Source organism: Xiphias gladius, chromosome 12 (genome assembly GCF_016859285.1).
Source record: "Xiphias gladius isolate SHS-SW01 ecotype Sanya breed wild chromosome 12, ASM1685928v1, whole genome shotgun sequence".
NCBI lineage: Eukaryota > Metazoa > Chordata > Actinopteri > Istiophoriformes > Xiphiidae > Xiphias > Xiphias gladius.
Window position 1 is genome coordinate 12,632,301 of NC_053411.1, and position 25,094 is coordinate 12,657,394.

At 39.9% G+C, this 25,094-nt stretch overlaps 1 protein-coding gene across 1 annotated transcript; it reads left to right on the top strand.

Moving 5' to 3' along the window:
* Positions 1-14,500: 14,500 nt before the first annotated feature.
* si:dkey-19b23.15 (thialysine N-epsilon-acetyltransferase) lies at positions 14,501-23,794 on the top strand. Its single transcript, XM_040141412.1, has 6 exons — positions 14,501-14,801; positions 15,169-15,220; positions 16,783-16,866; positions 19,879-19,980; positions 20,140-20,180; positions 20,411-23,794. The coding sequence occupies exons 1-6, from the start codon at positions 14,739-14,741 to the stop codon at positions 20,576-20,578; spliced, it is 510 nt and encodes a 169-aa protein (XP_039997346.1). The 5' UTR covers positions 14,501-14,738; the 3' UTR covers positions 20,579-23,794.
* The last annotated feature ends 1,300 nt before the right edge of the window (positions 23,795-25,094 follow it).

The window sequence follows — 25,094 nt, forward strand, 5'->3', positions numbered from 1 at the left end:
TCTGAGCTGAGTGAATCGGCGGCGCCCGTGGGAGAAGCGTTTTAAACGGCGTAGGCGCGGGCTCGTCGCGCACGTGCACGAGCACTGGCGTCTGAGCCGTGAGGACGCTGGTTGGTGTGCGGGCGGAGGGGAGGTCTACCGGGGATGGGGGGAGAGAGAGAGAGAGGGTGGGTAGTGGTAATTTACAAGGGAAGAGGGATTTACGATGTAGGGCAGGATGGATAACAACTGATGTGTCTTTGTTTCAAAATTCAGTGGAAAAAAATTTTCTGTAAATGACCAATTAATCGACTAATTGTTATGCCGCTAATCAAGAAGCTGCATGGCCACTGAAAATGGTTAAAATGTCGGCAGACCGTGACACAACATATTAGTTGACAACATTGCACAAGCCCATGAGACCAAAAGTTTCACATTACTTTATTTAAGCATCTGTGCAATACCCCGCTGAGAAAACATCTGAAGCCCACTACCTCCCCTTAACATCACATTGCGTCACAGACCGGTCTCTAATGGGGATCGTTGGCCTCGCTGGTTTAGATCTGCTTCGAGTGTTTATTCTGGGGGCATTTTGAACAGCGGCAGAGGAAAACTTTAAACGGTTCCATGTGTGTATGCGTCTGCGCGTCAGCATGTGTATGTGACTGGGTGTGCCTGACATGGGGAAACAGTAGAGCCCCTGTTTCTTCTGGGTTTGGCCCAACAACAGTTAAGTTCTGGACGTCACGCTGGCCCCAGTGCTTAGCAGGACACACTGGAACTATTCTTGGGGCACCGGTGACATAATGGACCATCTCAGACAGGCACCCACCCTCCCTGCGTATCCCACAACGGGCAGCAAGAACAGGGTCGGCATCCAGGCCGTGGCGTAGTCAGGGGTGCAGCTGCAGTTCTGGAGCTTTGGGGAGCTTGTTGTGGCGTGTTGCATCGGAGGTATAGCCTGTAGTCCGTGTGCCCATTGAGAGAATCATTCAGCGAGTGCAAACGCTGAGGTCTTAAAATCACTACCTGTTTGGTACAATTTGTAGGGGTCAAAGCACGGTTCAGACAGAAGACATACCCAAATTCAGCTACATTAGAAAAGTGCTGGATACTTCACAGGTTTAATCCCCACTTAAAATGTGTCTTCACTGTTCAATGAAAGCCCTTGGCATTGCACTTCATATTTCTGGCCCTATTTTGGTTGTTTAGCCATTCTGTATTTTTAGCCACGCAAGCGGAACGATCTAGGGATGACAATATCAGCAACAACTCAACAACTGTTTGATGGACTGCCATGAAATTTTTTGCAGATATTTATGGTTCCCAGAGGATGAATCCTACGGACTTTGGTGATCCCCTGGCTTTTTCCTGTGGTTTAGAGTGAAATGTCTTGACTATTTGTCAGATGCATTGCCATGAAAATTTACTTTTTTTTACTCCCATGAAACTTTTCACTTTCAATGAAATATTTCGGCATGTACTTGCTGGATTGGCACCAAATTTTATACAGTCATTTATGGTTCCCAGACGATGTATTCTAATACCGTTGGTGATCCCCTGACTTTTCCTCTAGTGTCACAATGAGGTTGACATTTCAGTTTAGGGAAATGTCTTGACAGCTGTCGGACGCCATGAAATCCTCAACCCTCATTTAGCGCCCATCATCAGGTCAAATTTTTAATTTGTGCAATACTTTTGTTTATGACCAAATCACTGAAAAACTAATGGCGTTCCCCTTTAGCCTCAGTCGTTTCTTGTGTATAGTGCTAATTAGCACCCATTTGCATGCTAACATGCTAAACTAAAATGGTGAACATAGTGTAACACCAAACTATTTTGCGGTATTACCTGCAGATAATGATGTTGTGCCCTGGTTCTTTGTTCCCCGCTATCTTACAATGGTATTGCCTCTAAACAACAGTGTATTAGCAATTTCATTGTGAGCATGCTGATATTAGGATTTAGCTCAAAGCACTGCTGTACCCAAGCACAGCATTACAGAGTCGCTACTGTGCCAGTAAACTGTTGATGTTGAAAATATCATAGCAGCAGAGAAATCTGCAGCTATGTAAATCATCAGTATATCAAACATCTGTCCCTTAGAATCAGAAAATCAATCAAATCAATCAATCAATCAAAATCTTCCTTTAGATTTCACAATTAGCAACAATACAATATTAGTGGGTGTAGCTGCTACAGACACACCCAGCTGTTCAGAAACTAATTAGCAGCTATTAATTCAAATGTCCTAAGTGGTACTTGAGACTGAAACTAACAGGGTTACAACCCTCTGCACAGGTCATTATAAGTCAATGTGGGAAAAACAAAGGCGATCTCTGACTACAGCAGGCAGTGGGAAGGAAAATGGGAGGTCCAAGCAAGCATATTGCACCCGTTGATAAAACAGCTCCTTGAATGGTCAAAGTCAACACAGTTCACGGCCGAGCCGGGGTGAAAGTTGGGGATTGCTAGGAACAAAATCACCGTGTGCCTTTAACCGGACAAGCTAGCAGCTGAGAAAAGGGAAATTACGTCTCAAAGACTAGTCTTACAGGCTAGAGGCCTGTTCCAAGAAGCAGGTTTACTGAGTTATGAGATAAACTCTGCTGCTTAGAGGAGTGGCCATCATATTTACAGGGGTGTGATCTCTGTTCTGGTTTTCATACAGTGTCTTGAGAAGACATATTGTGATGTAACACTGCTATTGTTGGAAGCAGGGGAAACAGAAAAATTTAGGAAGTAACTTGACACTATATAAGCTCCCATCTATTCAAGATAGTGTTTTATATCCAGTTCTCTTTTTCTTAACTGCTGTAAATCAGATGTCACTTCTCGTGTCACAGTCATTGTGACACGAAAATGAGGTACACAGTCATGTTTACTGATGGGTATTTATAGTAGCTGGGCTTGTCAACAATGAAGGCAGCATTCCAGTTTGCTCTATCTGAGTCCCATTGAAGCAAAAAGCACATAACGATCTGTCCCCGGCACCACAGCAGGCAGTGCTACAAAAAGAATGTTGCAAACTTTTATCTTCAAATGATCGTTTTCAGAGTTGTCTATCATTTTTTAGCCATACTAGCTGCGAGACTCTATGGTCGACATTGTTGCTCGGATGGTTGGTCCGCCATGTTGTTCCAGACTGAAATATCTCAACAACTATCAAATATGTTCCTATGAAATTTTGCCCAGATATCTGTGGTCCCCACAGGATGAATCCTAATGACTTTTGTGCCATATAGCTGTCCGCTAATACGGCTGTAGACTGTTATTCTTGCTAAACTACATAAATGGTAGAATCAGAATATGTGGCAAATACATAATATGTGGTACAAAAATATAATTTGGCTGCCAATGTTTCATTGTATTTTAGAATTTTGATGAGTTAGCCTCGTTATTGTTGTAGATGAGCTGTATTTATTTCTGTGGTTAGAAAGGGGGATTGTTTTAAGGGACTATTTAGGTTGTTTCTTAGATTAAATCTTTTATATGATTATATATATGATATTTCATCATTGTATAATTGCACTCCTCTTTAATTAGGATCTTGTGGAATATCTTTATATATATCTGATTTTGTAACTCAGTGTTTTTGCTGTTTATCTTGGCCAGGAAGCTCTTCAAGACTTGCCATATTTTTTATTTCTACGAAAAACAGAAAAAAATCCCTCCCAATTGAGCCAAAAAATAATAAGAAGAAGAAGAAAAGTGAAAAGAAATAAAGAAATAAAATTACAGTCAGGAGTTGCCAGATTAAGGCCCATTTCTAAAGTCAACCCTGCAAAAAGGGTGATCTAACAACAACAGCAACATAATAAATATAATGATAACAACAACCATTATTATTACTTTCCTGAATTTCTCATTTAAAAAATTTGATTGATGCAAGGTATAATAAAGGTTAAATGAAAAACAGAATGTTAAAGGAAAGGCATGTTAGCACAAAACACTTAAACAGTGATTAAGAAGATCATTCGTGAACAAGCCTTTTCACATTTTGTTTTGGTTTGTGTTGTTTTGTCATCTCTGGTCATACCAGTTTGTGTTGTTATTTACGTGAATACCAACACCATACCTTATGTCCCAGCAGACCATTTACCTGTAAGAGGAAGTGCGATGAGGTGTGGCGATATGAAAACAGGAATGGTGACTGTAGATTTATGCTTCGCTCTGCACTGTTCTCAAATATTTACTACAATAGAGAACATGACAGGAGGAGTTCTTTTTTTTTTGGTCCTGTGTCCTGTATAACAAGTCTGTTAAACTTTCACTCCGCTCAAGTCTCGTAATTGCAGCAGGGGTGCGTTGCATAACTCTGTCTGTCAATCTCGAGCAGTTATGTGTTTTGATTGTGAGCACAACGTTGCTTTTTCATGGCAAAGCACAGCGGAAAACAAGGAGTCATTTTAATCTCCGTTTAGGTCAAAATACATGCTGAGGTTTCAATGAGTTGGTGGCTTACAGAACTCACACTTGCACATTATGGTTGTGGTCACAAGTTTGTATCGATCATCAGTGTCAGAAATATGATGTAAATACTTGTCTGAAGAATACAAATCCTTCAGGATAGTGGCATTATTGGGAAACAGTAAGAGAGAGACCATAAACTCCATGTCCTATTTAAATACTTTCATGGGTTGGACCAAATCAAGTGACACAATAGCTGCTCTCCCAATGAAAGTGACAAGATGTAATAATAATAGTGTGTAAATCCAAGCCTTTATCCATTCCCTGGTTACACCTCCCTGAACAAATACAACAGGCCTCTGGTTTCATAGAAGGAAATGACTCAGTTACCCAAAAGAAAAAGTCATCAGCGGGGGTTCATTGTATTTGCTGGCCTCATTGTCAGGTTTTCCTGTTATTCGCCTAAATTCAAAGTAATCATATCTGAGGAAATGACAAGAGAAAGAGAAAGAGAAGAAATGGGTTGCTTCTACAATTGATAACCTGGAAATTCTCAACTACCTTATCAGTTGTGCATCCACAGTCTGAGAGGTTTTGCATCCTTACAGGAGTTTTAATGTAACTTAAAAACCTACGTAATCTCACACACACACACACACACACACACACACACACACACACACACACACACACACACACACACACACACACACACACAGACATTCCATTTTTCGGCTGCGGGCCAGGCTCTGATGCCTTGTTGCAGTCAAGCTTTAAGGGAGAGGCGATTTCCTCAGGATATTGCTACAGTAGCTTATGTGCTTCTGTGTGTTTGGAGTTTACGCTACATGCATATCACAAGTTGCTGGTTTTTGTGGAAACACAGGAATTTGTGGAGTTGATGTACAGCCCCTTTGTTTGTTTACTGTTTGCTGTCTGTGAACCTAAGAGGGCGTTGGCTTGGTTAACACTGCAGAGACAGCAGGTGATTAAAAATGTTGGGGTTAGGGTTAAGTGTGCCATCATAATTTACTGAAGGTGTATTTTCAGGACCTGTGCAAAATATCAATGCATTTCCACTAAACCCTATGCAATCTTTCTAGAGTGCCTCCATACAAATCCTTGGATTACATTCTATTTTTCTGATTTCTCATAATTTCCTTTGTTTGTTTGGTTATTGTTGGGGTTTTTTTTTTTTTAGTCACACTAGCGGCATGGCTTTAGCGATGGCATTGTCTGTCTCTCAGTTGGTCAGCCGGTCGACCACCTTGCTTCAGACCGAAAGTATTTGAAAACATTTTGGCTGGATTGCCATTGAATTTTGAAGAATATGAGTCATAATAACTTTGATGATCCCCTGACTTTCAATTTAGTATCATCATGGGGCTGACATTTGTGGTTTTGAGTAAAATGACTCATAAACTATTGGTTTAAATGCTATAAATTTTGGTTCAGTTGCACCACAGCCCATTGTTCAGTCTAACTAATGCCAAATTTAACAGATGTAGCATTATATAGTCAAAGCACAGTATTTTTAACCCTCACACAACCAATTTCGTAGCCATACAACTTTATTGAGTTGTCGCTTCCATCCGTCCCATATGACGCGAATGCTGCATTAGGGCTAATTCGCAAATGATAGCATGCTAACACACTAAACTAAGATTGTGAACATTGTAAACCTCACAATTGCTAAACATCAGCATGTTAGCATTATCACTGCGAACAAGTTAACATGCTAGCATTAGCATTTTGCTTAAAGCACCACTGATCCTTAGCACAGCCTCATACTCTGCTAGCATGGCTGTAGACTCTCAGTCCTGGTTCTATTTGTTGACGCTTTTGGTGCGGTTACATTTCTTGGGAAAAACTGGACTCCAGTTTTATTTCTTGTCAGCTACTGATATCAGCAAGAACAAACAAACTTAGAAAGTTTATGTTTCAAACTTTAATACAATCAAAATCAGGAAGTGCCACACTGTGTGCCTACTTAAAATACCTCTTCAAATATGCACAGCTTAACATTTGCACAGTAGCCCTTGGGATAGTAGGAGTATTATTACACTTGAAAACATCTCACAAGTAATGCTGGTTTATAGTAGCAACAGGTTTACGCGTAAGTCGGTGTTGTCTGTAAGCTTGGTTGACCGCAGTTTTGACCTTCCCTTAAGGCGAAAAGCGTAAAAGGAAATTTACCGTTTGCAAGGCACAGACCTGGGGTCAAAATGGGAAGCTGCAGGGTTGATGAAGGTGCTATCAGTGGAATAGAAATGTGAGGCTTGTAAATGACACTTCTTTGTTTGAGTTGTGAGTGAAAGATTGTAATTTATCCCAGATTGATGACAGATTTAGTGTTTGCCAGCAGCTTACTAAAAGAGAACCTAGAGCTGTAATTTGTACCTCACGGAGAAAGAATTAACTGATCACTGGAGTTGGGCCAGAATGAGTAACGTCTCTCTTTTCCTTACAGGAAAGCTAGTTGTCTATTTGTGTTTACCGAAAATGTACCTGTAGTGTTATTGTTTAATTTTTTTTTTTTTTTTTTACTCCACATTCGGCCAGAGGGCAACTGGCCCTTTGACCCGACATACACAGAAATCACATGACTCAGGCTGTCTGAGGGAAGTTATGAAAAGCAAAAAAAAAAAAAAACAGAAAACAAAAAGCTGCATCTGCCACCCTGACTGTTCCTACTCACAAGTGGCTCCACATGTCCTAATAAGGCATGTTAATAGGTCTGTGTGGAGCAGAGGGAATGACACCGTGTCTGCTTTTTTCTCATCTAGTTATCTTTACATGAGGTTTGCGTCAGCCTCCCGATGAGCTAATTTCCTTGTTTTCATTTGTCCGACTGAGCAAAGTGGTCAGGTGTGAGTATAACACGATCAGGCCAGACAGTAGAGGGTGGGTTTGTCTGGGGGAATTCCTTATAACCTAAGGCATGTTTTTAGTTTTGTGCCATGTCATTCTGATAAGGGGTTTCTTGAAAGAGCGGAATAATACCGCCATTTTTGCAGCAGGAAACTTTATGCCAAAGAAAGGCCAACCAATTATGTAACATCTTAGAAGAAATCAAAAAACGTAACTCTGGATTCTCTTGTGGCCACCGCGTCCCCAGAGTGAGCTATTGATGTTAAGCAGAATAAAAGGCATCAAGCCACTTGAATAGCTCTTATCACAATATTTTCCCTGCGCTGGGTGTTGCTTTGTGTTCATGTAAAGAAACGCACCAATGTGGTGGAGTTACTAATTATGGAGGGCACTTATTTTGAAAGCAGAATAAAGTCCAAAAATGGAATTTTTGGAGTCTGTATGGCGGAGGAAGGGAGGTTTCGGCAGTGATTTATCTTTTGTTTTGACTGTATATCAGTCCCTTCCCCTGCCTTTTTTCTCACTTTTAGCTCTTTTTTTATATTGATAAATGTGGTGTTGAACGCTTTGTTGTGGAAATGCTCCTGAGCTCGGGGACCAATCAGAAGCTAGACTAAACAGGAAGAGGAGGTGGCTTCCTGTACAGTCCTGAAGGAGTTGCCGTTACATGTGTCTGCACTGAATCTGCTGGAAGAACTTTCTCAAATAGTCAGAGAAACAATAGCTTGACAAAATCAAAAGTAATCCAGGTCAGGCTGATGTATTTGAACTAAAATTTCAAGTTGCAGTCCAACAAAGGCCCAAGCGAAACTGAAAATAGTTAAACATTTTGTGAAATATGCTAATTCACTTTCTGGCTGAGAGCTAGATGAGAAGATTAGTACCACTCTCATATCCGTCCGTCAAATATGAAGCTGGAGCCAGGAAATGTTTAGTTTAGCTTAACACAAAGACTCGAAACAGGAGAAAAACAGCTAGCAAACTCTGCCTACCAGCACCCATAAAGCTTCGGTTTGTTTCATTTATACAAAAACGGAAGTGTAAAAATTTACAAATTACAAATTAAATAATTGGTGGTTTATGTGACAGATTATTTCTCGGCTGAGAGACTATTTTTTGGCCAGACTATATTTTTCTTCTTGTTTCCAGTCTTTATGCAAAGCTAAGCTAACTAGCTGATTGTATTTATTATCTAAGGGATGAGTATTGGGGCAGAATTCACAGTTCGCATCGGGAAACTTTTTCGTGACTTTATCTTGGATCCAAAATACAAAATAACTTGGCTTTTTTTTTCTAGATTTGTGGGTGTCTAAGATCATAATAGCATTATAGCCAGAACAATTAACCCAGCAGCATGGTGGGTTGTTTTAATGACGCTACCAGAACCTGGCTGTAAAGCTTCTTCCAATTTGACCTTCTAAAGCTGGTGCACAGGATACCATCTTTTTTATTTATTCAGAGGTGGGAATAATGTCAGTGTTATGTAAGTGGTCTATTTATTAGCACTTAATAAAAGGGACATGGCCTTGGCTTTATTTTCGTATTGCTTGGAAGTGCGTGGAATGAGTCTACAGACTGTGAATGACAACAATATTATTTCCTAAAGTGACAAATGACAAGCGACATTGTCACTTCCTGTCATATCCTGTAAAAAACCATGTATGACCAAAACAGAAACTGTTCACAAGCTAAAAAAGAAAAACAGTTACGGTTCAGTTTTGTCACAATCCATTTTTCAGATAATCAACTGGATTTTTTTAAATGGTTTAGTTACCTACTTTAAAAGTAGGAGATTTTCTCAGTCCATAAAGGAACACTTAATCCTTGATTTTAGAAAAAATTCAAAATCACCAAATTTCGAGATATTGAGAGTATGGTCACAGAGCTGATTATTGAGGGATCTCTGTAGCAAAAAAATAATCAGGTTAAAAATATAATGTTATTACTTTTAAAAGATTGTGTTCTCTTGTATGATCTCTATACTGACAACAACTTTTCCTCTTTTGAGCTGTTGTTACAAAAATGTAATAATCCCAGATTGCATTTCTACAGGTATTTTCAGCTAAGAAACTGTGTAGCTTGTAACCCTGACTGCATTCCTGTCCTTGTCCTTTCTAGACTTCATCCTCAAATGTAAAGTGGATGTAAAATAGGACATAAGTAGCATATATTAATTGCTTAACACATGCACCTTGACAATGTTGGAATAAGTAAAAAAACAAATGTGAGGAACATAAAGGTGAACAAATTTCAGATGAGTTTTGGTGTAAAATAATACTTAATACAAAACTGGCTTCAGGGGCAAAGACTAAATTGTGTAAGTCTACAACAAACCATGATCCCACATGTGACTCACGCAGAACAAGTTATGAAAATTACTCAGCTTTTGGGAAATGCATCTTCGACGTTTTATCAAAAATATGCGAAAAATCAAGACCTTGTCTTAAGCCTGAATGATTCTGTTTAAGTGGAAGGAGCCTCCGGTGTGTAGCGCTCGGTGAGGGAAGTATCACATCCAGTTGGATAAGATGCAATATTTTATAAATGGATCAGTTATAAAACTCTCTGCAACAATTTTAATTTGGAAAAAGATAAATACAGCAGATAACCAGGCTCTATTATGTACCTTTTTTCTTGTTAGCTCTCCCTTCCTCGTGTTTTGCCTACTGTCTTACTACTGGCTCCGACCAACAGTAACATGAAGGTCCAGTTTTAAAAGGGAATAGGCGTAATTCCCAAAATGTTGAACTACTCTTGTTGGGTAAAGGCTTTAAAATAGGTTAGAACATTTTGAGACACCCTACCGTGTGCTTGGACACATCATCATTGACGTAACCTGGGGTCAGTGGGTAATTTGGGTCTTTCAACATCAAACACCCTCCCTCAGGGGACCCATGGGCTTACCTCACTTCCCCACGGAGCACAGACTAATAAAACCTTATTACGTTTAATGATGATTTCTTCCGGGAACAATAATAATCCTTAAGTGAATTGATATGATATCAAAACCTCTAAGAATTGTGGTTTATGTGCATACCAACCACATTTTCTCAAGGCTCTTCTAGCATTTGTCAGCTGTGAATAACCCAGTGAGAGGCCCCTGCTCTTTCTTACTCACAATCCACTGACTAATATTGTCTGCCTCTGGTTGCCTGCGAGTCCTCAAGTGTGTCTGTAAAAACTGTCAGGGGTGACTTGCGCGCGTCATCAGCCGAGCCGAAGACGCCGCTGATGAAAACGATGGCAATGCTCTGGTTTTTCTGCTTGCGTCGTATGAAAGGAGCCATTAGTCGGTCTTAAAGAGCCACACCATCTCGCTGGAGCTATTAATAGCCATATAGGCAGACTTATTTTTTTTTTCTTTTCCAGGAGAAAGCTGGCCCAGCAAAATCCCCCTTTCCCTGCTCATTTCCTCCCCACCCTCTACTCTGCAGAATGCCACGTACTGTGACAAATCTCTCACTCAATGTATTTTTAGCCTCAGCAACCACAGTCTCCTATCTATACTGTGACCTGTGTATAGAATCAACACAAATAACCAAAGTGAGTTAGGTTACAGGCAGGTTAGAACCACATCTAGCAGACTACGGGTTAAAAATCTTCATGCGAAAACTGGCAGTGACCCTCTCTGAGATATTTGGCTGCTGATTCATCCAACAGTTATTAGTTCAAACCAGACTTCATGCATGACTTGAATAGCTGTGGTTTTTCGCGAAGTCTGGTTTCACAGAGAATCATTACACTGCTCTTTAACCGAGGGATCACACAGAAAAGATTAACTTAAATCAGTGGTTTTGTCAGGACAGTCCATAGTTTATAAACACCGTCGCGCTGTTAAAAATGTAAAGGTCGCTAGTGAAGAACGGTGTTCTGCTCTTGTTTTTAAGCAATATTTGAAGAAAAAGTTGTGAATAAAAATGCAACTCCTAATTCAATTTTAATTGGCAAGTGCTTGGAATCATTGACCATCATTAAGCTTACATGAACAACAATGTGCCACAGTAATGGGATAATCAATGGAGGAAATAGTCAGATCTTTTACTTACGGAAAAGTAGCAATACCACAATCCAGAAATACTCTGTTAAAAGTAAAAGTCCTTAACTTAAATACAAAAGTATTATCAGCAAACTAGGTATCAGCTTCAGGTATCAAAAGTAAAAGTGCTCAATATGCAGAATGGCCCTGTTTCAGCGTGTTATGCTATTATATAATAAATGATTCATTTAGAATTATAGATGTTTTATCATTAAACAGTTTTTTAATGTTGTATGATCAAAGTGGAGCTATTTGAAACAACTTAACATACTGGTCGTCTAATCGATAACAATATTATTTTACTTGCAGATCATGTGGGTTGTATCTAAAAGCAAAGTAACCAACAAAGCTCTTAAATAAATGTAGTGGAATGAAAAGTAGTAATATCTTTTTCTCTGAAATGTTACGGAGTAGAAGCAGAAAGTTGCCTAATATGGAAATACTCGAGGAAAGTGCCAGACCCTCAACGCTGTACCTAAGCAGAGTCAATGTATTCAGTTATTTCCTCCAGGTGGGGGTAGTATCTTTGCATCCTTTGGCTATATTTCTCTTTCCCCAAGGCTTGTCTGTTGTTAAACACTCGGAGGGGATTCGTGTGTGTTACCTTTGCCCTCAGGCAGTGGGTGGGGTCTAAGTTAACAGATGAGCCCTTTGGGAAATTTGACAGGCTTCTTTGAAGAAGTACACGTTATTCCGTCCCTCCCAAGTTGAATAATGTCTTAGTTACGTAGACCGTTAAGAGATACTCTTAACTTCATCGGCCTTATATCTTTATATCAACTCTATTCAGATATGCAGTATATATATTTATAGATGGCTCTGTTTGATTGATTCGTTCATTCATGAGCTCATTTTTGTGCATCATTCTTATCAAGGCATTCTCAGTTCCTCTAACTTGACGCTCCAGTTGTCGGGGACTTGCCGTTATGCCCGTGTAAGACGGTGTAAATTCATGAGATCATACTTATTTCTGGTGCTGAACTTCGCACACTCATGATATGTCCACGCTGTGCGTCATCGCAGGCTATTTGAACTAAACAGACCCTCTCCAGTGCTGACACCTTCTGGGAAATTCAGTTTTTAGTTTTAGTGATTTCTGAATGTCAAACTGCCTATGGGGTATGTCGAAACGACCATCTCCCCACAGACAGTAACCCACACAGACACAGAGGCCAACGGTATATATGCTCTTCATTATTAATAGAAATAACTCTCAGCTTGTGTTTAAAAAAAGGAACTAAAACTCAGTGTTAAACAGTTTTTGCCTAGGACAACCAGAAAAGCCTGACTGCCAATTCAATGTGTCGGCATGCAGTATGAAATTATTTAGGAATGAGCCTCGTTTAGCTAAATAACCGGGCTGGTAACAGCTCCACTCAAAAGTATAACACACCTTTAAAGTTCCCGAGAGATATGAACAGTATTTACATTTTGTATTGACTGAAAATTATGTGGAAAATAATAACACTAGATCAATGAGAACAAAGTATTCATCCCCCAGCAGTGCAGGAAGTGTACATTGTCCCCTACTGGTCCCGCACACATCCATAAATTGATCCAAACCGAGGCTAATCCGCCTCACCTCAAACAGCTCAGAGACACATGACAAGACCAAAGGTCTAAAACCTTGCTAAGGCCTCCCCTAGAGGCTACAATAGTTAGTACACCCTAACTATTGTGGGGGGGTGGGGGGGGGTTGAAGCACACAACATACTGAACATATTTGGAAAATGTAAAGTCTATCTTGAGTAAAGGCGAAGAGGGTCATTTTAATCAAAAGGATTTAGAATTTGCTTAGGTATGGCTATGCCCTTTTTTTTTTTTTTTTTTTTTTTTTGCTTACGCACTGCCTAAGGGGCAGTTGGTAGAGGAAAGGTTGTGGAGGGCTTCGATTGGAAAAGGTTCGTCCTCTCGGAAGCACGAACGTGTTCAGTGGATGTCATGATAATCTGCCCATTAGATTCGGACACATGCACACATAGAAAATGTGGCCTGGTTGTAGCCCTGTAGAGGAAGGTTAAGGGGTCAAAAGAACGAACATCTGGATTGATCCTTTGGGAATCAAGAGCATTTAGCAAATTCAATGGAATTTTGTGCATTGGTTTTTTAAGATTTTAAGAAAGATTTCAACAGCCTTCAGTAAATTTGGATATGTATGTATATATATATAGTTTTTTTGTGTGCTTGTTACTGTTTTATTTTTTAAAACTATTTTAGCATTTTTACTTTTTACTCTTTTTACTTTGTTTGTTTTACTGTCTAGCCCCGTAACTTTGTTTAGAAAAGTGCTATATAAATAAGGTAAGGCTGTGAAAAATTCCCCTGGATGCTGAGTGTCTGCCTCCTGCATGACCACATACTTTTAAGAAGAAGAGCTGTACTAGAACATCTGAACCACATAAACCACCGAGCCTGTAGTTGTAAATGTCATTTACGGAATTATTAAGGGATCGTTGGCTTTCCCACTCTCTAGTGAGCCATCAGCCGAAGTTTGTGGGAAATCTACAAATATAAATGTCAGTGAGTCACTTAGTATAGGATTTTTACAATAATCTATCAAGTCTGCGGTTGTTGATACATTTATAATAAATGGATTTTGGCTCATGTTGTGCTAGAGGCAAGTAAAAGCAGGCAACTGCCCTGGAGCCAAAGAGTCTTAGGTCCCCCGAAGGCCCCAGGTTTTACTGTGTGACTGTAACTTGATTCACCGTAAATTTATTTGTGCATTTTAACTGATATCGAGATCCTGTATCACGGAGGAACTCCGTGTCAAAATCCAGTTTTAATACTTTTTGTTATTTCAGTCGATGTTAGACTTGGACAGTGCACATTCCTAAATCAATATGTGTTTGTTGAAATGACACAAAAAACAAACGTCAGAGGGGTTTTTTAAAGCTCCAAGCAAAATACAAACGCATCAATGGATATAATGCCGCTGCCTTGCGTAATCTGCAGTGTGTGAGTGTGTACTTGGAAGCAACAAGATACACGAACAAATGAAAAGAAAATTGGGAGAATGGGGAGTCAGACGGGGCCCACGGCTGATTTTTGCCCCTGGAGCCCCCTAGAGGAATAGTCTGGCCCCTGCAGGACGAGGAAAAACACCAGCCAGAGATCCTCTGGTCTGCAGGGGGGGTTAGTAAATGATTTGTCAGCCAGTAAATCGCGCCATCGGTTGTCACTTGTAAACCCTCCACGGAGGACGTTTTATAATCTCTTACTGCTCCTCTCAGTCCACGTGGGGGAGCCGATTCCCCCGGTCACCTCCCTCCTGGAGGAGGGCGCTCTCTGCTCAGTTTCCAGCTCGTTTGGGGAGGTCGTGTTTTCACTGGTCTACACGGCCGAATGACAGCTGCGCCAACCCCCTCCCCACCACGGCTCGACTCCACCTTATATCCGTAACGGGGACGGAGCGGAGCACGGCGGCACCGTGAGCCTCGGCATGGACTTCTCTATTCGCGCGGCCAACGTGGAGGACTGCAAGGACATCGCGCGGATGATCACGGTCAGGGGGGCACGTGTGCGCGTGCAGTGTGGCTGTGTGCGACTCGCAGGGCGTTTAGCGGCCGTGACTCGCAGAGGCTTACGTCAGGAGTCCACCTTCGCGTAGGCTGCACGGCGATACCGGTCTTAGATGACTGAGATATTTACCGCACGGGCTGCCCGCACCAGATGTGCGCGCAGATACCGGAACTGCCACTTCAGGCCGTTTGGTTGCCGTTGCATATAGGATGCAAAGCCAATAGACTGGCGCTAAGCAGACACGTTCAAGGCTGGTTAGGGGATCGGAATGTTATCAGGAATAGTAATAAATGGTGACAACTGATGTGGTTTTGTGTTTTTTGTTTTTTTTTTTTTTTTTTCCCTTCCAGGAATTGGCTGAATATGAGAAAGTGGCAGACCACGTGAAAGTCACGCAGAGAGGTACTGTAAGAGGAGTTGTGTTAAAAAAAACCAAAAAAAAAACACACAATCTGGTAAATGTACAGTCCTCTGGCTTGAACTTCCATTAAAATTTATATGACCTCCATAAAAACAAGTTAATCTTTAATGGAACCCCGACAATATCGCAGCTGAGATTGAAGGTTCATTGTTGACCTTGGACACAGTACTGGCAAAACAATCCCACCATAAAGTCCATTTATTGCTTCTCTGGAGCTTTTGATTTTCATAATTATCCTCCTCAGCAGATGGAGTTTGTCCATTTGGAGTTGGAGATGATAAAATATCCCCTTTTTTTTCCTGAGCACTTCGAGGACTCTTCTTCCAGTTTTAACAAAGTGTAACATAAGACGATGAGCTGAGAAGATTGCGTGATGTGATCGAAAGCTCCAAAACAGCTACTAAATGGACCTTGTGGCGAGATTTTTGGTTTCCGAGCCAAACAATGAATATTCAGTACAAACTTTTTTTGGCAGCATGAATAATTCCATGACAATGAATTGAAAAAAAACCCTGCAACGTTTTGAGGTGGACAGTAAGAAACTAGTGAAACAGGTGGGGATCACACAAGAAGCCTCAACTGTCATAAATGGCAACAACATGTAATACCCAGAAATACATGAACTTCAGGGCCCAGAAATAATGTGGTGTGACATCCGTAAAGTTTACACTACAGTTTATTATTTACCAAACTTCACTGCCTAACTCACTGCTGTTTGGGAGGCAGTTTTGTATTTGTATCTCTGTTGGAAAAAATCCAAAATTTGCCGTTTACAGTATCAACACAAAGTTGCAGTTAATTAGCTTTGGAACAAATCAAACTTTCACTTGCACAAAACCCAAAGGTATATTTATGACTTGAGCACTAGTTGCCAAAACAGTATGCTATGAAAATTAGTAGGTACAGTTGTGTACATTTTGTAGTATTAGTGTACATAGTAAAACTTGGAATTAGGACATGACAAGACTACTTCCAACAAAACAGTAATTAAACCATTTTTTTAATCATTTTGATTTTTAATAGATAGGTGTTCAGTTATAATCCTCCAAGTCTTATTTAAATGGAGCAGGTCTTAAATTCCTGAAAATCAACAGTTTCTTATAAACGCAACACAACTAACCAAACTATACTATAATTAAAATATTTGACTCAGAACTATGTCTCTGTTTTCCTTTTTATAAATACTAGGTTTCGTAGCTGTTTTTTTTTCCAGGAAACTTACCAGAAAATGATTGGTAAAATATGGACCATGAAATAAACTGTTATCATTTTATTAACATGAAGGCCTAAATGCAATTTCAAAGCCCTCTCCATGCTGCCAGAATTCAAACTTGGATGAAAAGATATATTGACTTCTGCTGGAAAAATATTGGATTCAGCCTAAGAAGTGTGTCCTCAAATTTAGCTACAGCCCTGAGACAGTGAAAAGAGGCCACCACCTTTGTGAGAAAAGACCATGTGATATGTGACCTTTATTTCGGGAAAAATTGTCACCAGCCGAATCATTGTAGTTGTCTCTGTGGTTTTTTTTTTTTATATGCAGACTTGGAGCAGGATGGTTTCTCCAAGAACCCGTTCTTCCATGGGATCATTGCTGAGGTGCCAGAACAGCACAAAACCAAAGAAGGTGAGGGAGAGCCATCAGTAACACTGTTTCCCAACAGCACTCACACGTGTCAAAACCTTGCAAGCACCTGTGTATATGTGTGAGCGATGGAGTTATACAGACCCATACTCTCATACAAACTAACAGGATTGCAAAACCACGTGACAAATCATCCTCCTAAAATTGTCTTAAACCCAAACTTGGAAGAAAACTGCTCCTGTGCTTCTGTCTCGTATACATTGTACCTCCAGCCTCTCTCTGATCAGTGACGTAACAGCAGGTGTTTTCATCACCTCTCAAAAAACGCCTGTTGTGACGTCGCTGTTTGGACTATGACCAGACGGGCAACTTGCGTCAATGCGTCACCCCAGAAAATTCTTTTTGCACTGTACAATTCAGTGCTGATTAAACCTTTTAATGTCTGTTTTTTCCAAAACAATGTCTTAGGCAAAAGCCTTCAAATTCGAAAGTTATACTTAATAGGCCTTTTAGCCAAATGTCAGTTACTGATTTTTGCACCCTTGAAGCTTATGTTGACTTATGTTGATTAACCATAAATCAAGCTAACATTATTTATAGTTTTAAACTGTTTAAACAAGATGTAAATACTGTTTTGTCTCCTAACCAGAGACTTAACCAAAAGAATAACAATTTGATAGGAGGTCTAGCTCACCAGAATAACTATGCACTAAAGCAAGGAGGCAAAAAACATTAATTTTGTGCTTTTATGTCAAAAAGTTTGAGAAACCAAGAGCAGAGAAACTTATAATATTCTGGTACACTTTACAGGAAATGGTTCAGCCAAAAGTGATGTTTGTATGCCACTATGACTTACAGAATGGTTTCTGGCACACTGTTCCAGCCCTCACCAAAACAACAAAAAATGGCCGGTCACTGGGTCCAAAAAGGGTAAAAATGGAAAATAAAAATTCTCTAGATAGCTTTTGCAGCGGGATCTGAGATGTGTTATAGCCAATCTAGTGTGCTGAGTCCAACAGTCCATTTAACTTCATTATCTCTGAGATTATCAGCACTCACAAAGCTCTTGTTGCTGGATACAGAGCTAGTGGAGGAGTCTATCCGTCTTTGTGCTTCCTCTAGACCCACTCTAGCTCTGACATAGAAATCTGTACGAGCAGTATTGAATTTAAACCTGCATTAACTGTCTTTTTGTTTGTAAAAACAACAGTGTCATATTGTCACCTCATAAAGTTCATATGCAAACTTGTTAGCAAACGGTTGCTTATGACATGTCCAGCAGACACGGAGCAACATTAGCATTCGTTTAGAGTCATTTTTCTGGCAGCCTGATGAATCTAGGTCCAATATTCAGTCCCCCTTATCTTTGTTTTGGTTTCTACCAACTAATGCAGCGTATTTTGGGTTAATCAGAGTTTTTTTTTTTGCTGATATCAGTTGCCTGTGTCTGAAAACAGAGTGAGTGCGAGTGAACCAAAACAGTAAAGTTACGAGCCATAAAACCAAAACAATGAGCTTAGAGACACTAAAATGCTCTGTAGAGATGAAAAGAACTACAGATTCGGGTGACAATTCTCTGTGGATTTATCACTACATGCGACCCCTTTTATATTACAGGTAGTCCTTTAATCCATTGTTACATAAAATATTGAATAGAGCAGCTTTAAAATAATTTGCTGCATCTACTGTATCTAATGAATCTGGCCCTGAATTAGAATAGCTTCAAGGGGACCCCTCTTCTTACCATACAAATAACATAATTTGGAATTGCTTATAGTTCTGCATATCCAAAATTTGTTCCTTAGTCAGGAATTTCATTGTCTCTTTTTCTCAAATGACCCATCTTATAACAGTTTATAAATGGGGAATTAGCCAACACAGGCTTCAGAGCATTTAACACTTGTTGTCAGCCAGTCATCAGGTTTATCAGCCCATATTCATATAAGTTCTTTGTTACCTAATGTAACAGCATAGTGCGGATGTGGCCTCTCTCCTTACACACCAGTTACATAACAAGGCTAACACTCTGTTTTCCCCCTTAATACAGTAATGAGAACATTAACATACGCTCTACTGCCCAGCTAGGCCTTTTTCTTCCATGACACAGGCCTTTTTCCATACAGTCACCACTGTCCACTCTCCACTGGCCTCAGATATCTGACTCCTTATTCATGAGTGGCTGTCTGTGTATGTCTTTGACTTACTGTGCTTAGATAATCAATGATTCAGATAACCAGATAACCAGGCACTTATATTTGCATGACCAGATACAGATTAGCTTGTGGCAGCTCCCTAATAACTACACGGAATAGAGGAAAAACAAAAATCTGCGGACAGCTGCTGTTTTCAGCAAAAAAAAAACCTAAAAAAACTCTGATAAACCAAGTACAAACAACAGATAGACAAAGCAAGTAGCTAAGTGCTGTGCATTTAGCAGCTGAAGAGTAGGATTTTTCCCTGAGGAGTTGGTGGAGAGACCAAATACAGAGCTAAAAGGAAAGTGAATATTGAACTTACATTTGTCGAGGTGGCTAGAAACATGACATTAATGTTAATGTTGCTCCTGTTAGCTAACACCTTAGCCATAAGGTGATAATATGTCAGTGTTGATTCTTGCTCCACCGCCTTCACCGCCCTTAACCTGGAGAGGTTGAGATTAAAGTAATAATCCACCTTTGTTTAATATATAATGGCTGCATTGTTTCCTTGTGATGTTGTATCACACCCAGATCTGTTAACCAAGATCTGTGCCCAATAAGTCTCTGTGTGGACATGTTTGACAATTACATCACGCACTGGATAATAAATCAGCGCTGATTGTTTAATGTGACATCTGCGATATACCAGCTGAGATACTGAGATTCAACTCATAAAATTCCAAACAGGAAACTCTGAGAATGATACAGTTATAAGCACATGATATGAAAAAAAAAACAAATATTTGTTGTGCTCATTTAAGAGTGATTTGAATTGTGATATGACAAACATTCTAGTTAAAATGTCCCGTTTTCTTGGTGCCTTGATTTGACTTTTTTGACTGCTGTTTGCTTTCAGGCCATATGAAGATAGGCTATGCACTTTACTTCTATTCCTACAGCTCATGGTCGGGCAGAGCCATTTATATGGAGGACTTGTACGTGATGCCAGAGTTCAGAGGTACAGTACACTGTCTCAAAAATTGACATGTCACTGTTGTAATGTAGTAGATGTATTCTGCGATAATGACCTGGAGAAAATAAGCCAAAAAGTCAATAAAGCATATCTCTACAGTAGGTACAGGAAATGTCATGTAATAATGTGGCATCTGTCTTTCAGGGAAGGGCATTGGTCAAGCACTTATGAGCAAGGTAGCGCAGGTGAGTAAAACGTCAACTTTTTATTTCTAACAGTTATCAAATGTAAATGACATTTAAACCTTGGGCTTCTTCTCTATTTATACAAAGGAGAGCTTCTTCTTTTGCCCTGTTTGCAAGTTAATATTACAAAATAATACATAATATGTGCATAAATGGTGAAAATGTCCATCCCTTATGTAAGCACAGCAGTACTCATGTCTGTCCTTTCATTTAATTTTGCTGCTCTTAAGCTGGGCCTGGCTGCCGGCTGCAGCCAGCTCAATTTCACCGTTCTCGACTGGAATAAGTCATCTCTGGACTTTTACGTCAGCCAGGGCTGCTTCGATGTCACGGCCTCAATGGGCTACCACTGTATGCGCTGCGAGGGAGAGGCCCTGGAGCACCTGGCCCAACCCTAACCCAACACTGGGCCCATGACCTCTCGACTTTTGCACCCGTGAGGTCAACCCACACAGTGCAGGGATAGAGCGCCCCTTAGTGGCCCCGTTCCAAAACTTAACAATCACAATCGTTATCGTCAGATTTTTCAAGAAAACAAATTATTAAAATAAGTGTCTGTTCCCTAAGCTCTGCCCCCCTTAGTAACAGTTGCTACGTCAGTCATGGTTGTCATTCCGGCACAGGACATATGCCGTGAACGGTGAAAACAGTGGCAGGTTTAAACCCTGTACTTTTTCAAACAATGGACCTTTTATTTCAAACAGAAGAAAGCAGAAGGAGGCTTTTCATTTCAAGCCAAAAATTGCTGATTTTGTGGCTGAAATTACAGCATTGGCAGATTCAATCAGCTGCATTTAGTTAACATTAGCTAGTTAGCCGACGCTAACTCCCTGAGTTGGCTGAAAACTCTGCCTATAACCGACTTTTTGATTTTTTTCAGCCATGTAAAAATATGCGCATGGTGGCAACATACATGATATAACGCTACAAGCTGAGGCTAAAGCTGCTATTCCCCAGCAAAAAGTTACAATTCTCACCAGTTGATGATCAACGCAGAAGCCATATGAATAAGGAGCCGCACTGTTAGCCCTAGCATTATAGCATAGTATTTTAAATAAAAACATAGTTAAATATTAATTGTTCTAACATAACGCTGTTGGGATGCTTACTATAGAAAAAAATAATTGGACAAGTGGAGGTTCAAGTCCTGAAAAGGGGACTTTTTTTTAACATGAGCAAATGAAGTGCTCCATGACTTCGAAAGCAACACTACGTTTCAATTGAATTTAGTAAGCTAGTGAGCGGGGCATGCTAACGTTGGCAGCTTATGTTAGAGCAGACCAGCACACCATTAAATCTGTCCGTTACTGTTTTGATCTTGTGTGTTTGGTTTTTGAAAGTCTAAAAACAAAAGACACCACCCACCAAACCTTTTAAATACGGAGAATCACTCCTCATTAAAACTTCACAAACACCACGTCAATGAATGGAGAATTTCAAAAGAGCCAAAGCCCGGCAGGTCTGCTGTACTTAGTAACGGTTGCTAAGCTGTGATTGAACAATCACTGTTTGGAGGTGGGGTTTAGCAAACAGCTAATTGGCTTATTAAATAGTCAAGGAAGTAGTTTTAAGTATTGGAATGGGGCCTTTGCAATACACTTAAATAGTACATAGCCAAGGCACTGAAATCTGTGTTCGTGTTTTTCCTTGTGATATGTTCTGGCCTTTAACTTTGGTGTTAAATGGATCTGATAACCTTACCTCTCGGCCTAAATGGAAAAAAAATGATGAGACAGCAGTCAATAGGTGTAACAGGTGTGCACGTGTGTGGTGGGGGGTCATGTTTGTGGGATTTTTAAAGAAAGTCTTAACGGAAAGTATAAAAAAAACATCATCCAGAAGGGAAATGCTTTTTTTTTTTGCACATAGATCCAGACAGACCTCATGCATCGGAAAAACCAGGGTGTAAGTTTCATTGTGCGACTGTTGAAAAAAGAGAGTTTTGAGTATCCTATTCCTTTAAATTATGATTAACTGTGACAGCAGGAGTCACTTCTCCCCCTGTCTTCCAAATGAGGAGCACTGTAAAGCTGTTGTGAACCACAATGTCGGTATTTGCACTGTTTTCTCCCTTGTAAGCTATGTTTGTAGAGGTTTCTCTATTTAATGAAGTTGTACACTAAAGGAATCAGTTGGATTCAACCTAAAACCTCCTTCCTTGCTGCCAAACATCAAACTCTTCGGGCTGGTTTCAAAGAAATGGATGAAGCTTAGGATCAAACGAAAATGATCCCATCTGGTGGAATTTGAAAAATAAAAGAAAATCTTGGACAGGGCTTAGTCAATGTCGTTGAACCTGTCCAGCTAAAATGAAAGTGGCACCACTCTGGTCTGAATTTCTGTTTTATATCCAATGTAATTTTAAAAAAAGAGTGCTTTTTGGATCATTTCCAACCATTTAATGAAAACAGTCTGAGTTGTTGAGTTATATTTAGTTTGTTTTCTCTCACTCTAAACAAGTAAGAACCACTGACCCTACTTTGTAGCTTTTGCAGTTTGCATTTCTTTTCTTGTTTAGAAATAATTGAGTAAAGAATGTGGAGTTGTTGTTTTTTCTATCTTTGGGACACTGTGTTGCAAAACTAACCATGTATGTTTGTTTCAATGTGCAAAATCAACAAAATTCATTGGTGTGGAAAAGCACATTTAATGCATTTTCATCCATGCTGTTACGGAGTGCATGACCCAAAAATCCATACAGTCCAAGGGAACATGAAGAGATATTTATATCCTCCCTTGTATGCGACTTCCCACCAGAGTGGCAGACCCAGAGCTACAAACTGTACAACTCGTAACTCTGGTTCCAACATGGATTCCTCCAAATGTGTCAAAAATCAAATCAAAGTTCAACCCAGTTTCCTGTCAAATCCACTGAGATCTTTGCAATAAGTCAAACAACTTTAAAGGGCAAGTTTGCATTCAAAAGACAAGAAAAGACTTAAATATTTGAGATGCTTATTCAGATTTCAATGTGTAGGATGTGTTACTACATGGTGTAAAAGAAATATTTCCAGTGTGTTCAGTACTGGTGAATGTGTGTTCTCAAATGTTGCGTGCAGTGATTCATGTGTTCTGCCTGTTTTATTGTGTTAATGTATCATACGTTGTCTCCGAAATGGCTAAAAATAAAGATGGTCGATGGTTGTGAATCCGAAACGTTAACTTTTAAAGAACCCAGTGCATTTTAGATTTCATCCTCTGGGTTTTTAATGGGCTTCATGGGATCAAATTAATTCTCTCGACCCGCATCAGGAGCACGACGTACCTTAGCTGAAGTTAAAACAGCAAAAATGGATTCACTGGTTTTTCTCACAAGGTATCAGGGAAATGTTTGATGCCATTATTCCACCCCGGGGGCTGCAAAAAGTAGTTTTTAGAATTAAGTGTCACGTCCTCTACCAGAATTCCCGATACATTAGAAAATACCACAGGCCGCATCACATTCAGCCTAGAACCTGCATGAAATTCAGACGTTGGTTTCAAAAAAGTGTTGTACATGCCCATTTATTCTTGAAAACCACGAGTGTGTCTTATCGTTCACATGTTTGACTGCTCCGTGCAGTAGTTGACACTGATCAGAGGGATAAAACCTGTCAGACCGCAGTTGAATAAAGTGGCGTGTTGTGTGAATATATGGCTGTGTTGAGTTTGCTTCTTCGGCCTGACTGAATTTCTCCATAATCAGTTTTATTTTATTTCATTATTATTTCATTATTTTTTTCAGAACTGACACTAAAATTTAAATCTAAAATTATTCAAGTTCAGAGAAATTGCTACTCGAATTGAAAATAGAAAATGATAATATGAAAATAAATAAATTACACTTATCTAGTGTAAAACCATAGGCAGTAGGCGGTTGCATTTGACCTCTAGGGGGAGGACTAACACCAGTTATCCCTTTAATCCCAATTTTACATTGTAAAATAAAGTAAAAATAGAAAACATATGTACTACTTGAACACAAGGAGGAAGAAATATATTCCTATGTTGCAATGAGAAAAATAAAATAAACAGAAAGGTGCATCTGTGTCACAATGTTACAGATGTTACAAATTACAAGCACAGAAGAGTGGATTTCAGTGGCACATCTGGATTCAGGGCTGATGATAAGTCACATCTTCGCATGACGTTAAAAGGTACCCTGAGGAGCTTTTGACCACAAGTGGTGTTATGGAGCAATGATTTTTGGAATGGTTCCCTGTTTCGTCACTGTTCCGTACAATATGCACAAGGATGCACACACACGTGGACGATGCACTACATATTTCCGCCAAAGTTTTCAGGCCGTTTCAACCTGCCAACAGAAACGCGCCGTTAAACACAGCAATAATCCAACAAAGACAAGAAAGAAGAAGACTGCCATGTGGATACGAACAGTCAAAGTCTCACATTCTTCCAAAAACTGGCTTTGCAAATGTTCATCGCGGCCTTGAGGACACACACATTTTGCATTTTGCTGATAAAACATTCTTTTTAAATATCCACAAGGTACCGTTAACTACCTCCACTGAATTTATATGGAAGAGAAAGACAAGTCCCTCTTGCTGTAATGTAATGTTTTGTTTTTGTTTTTTTTAAACTTTTTAAACTCTTGCTTGATTTGTTGGGTGTCTGGTTAACCTTTTTTTTTTGGGGGGGGGGGTATGCACCGGGGCCCAAGAAAAATATTTGTTAGGACCAGTTTCTTTTTAAAGGAGAGTATTTTAAGAGTAAATATAGTGGTGGGCTGATCTGACATAACCCGCAGAGATAGTGCATCATCTGTATTTTAGACTTTTTACCAAATTCTGCCCATTTCCCGTCAAATAAGCTCTCACCTCCCCGGGCTTGCTCCTTAAAAGCCCTCAGACAGACAGACGGGGCTGAGAAGTTAAAAATCGCTGGAACTCTTTCCAACTCAGTGGCGAGGAGATC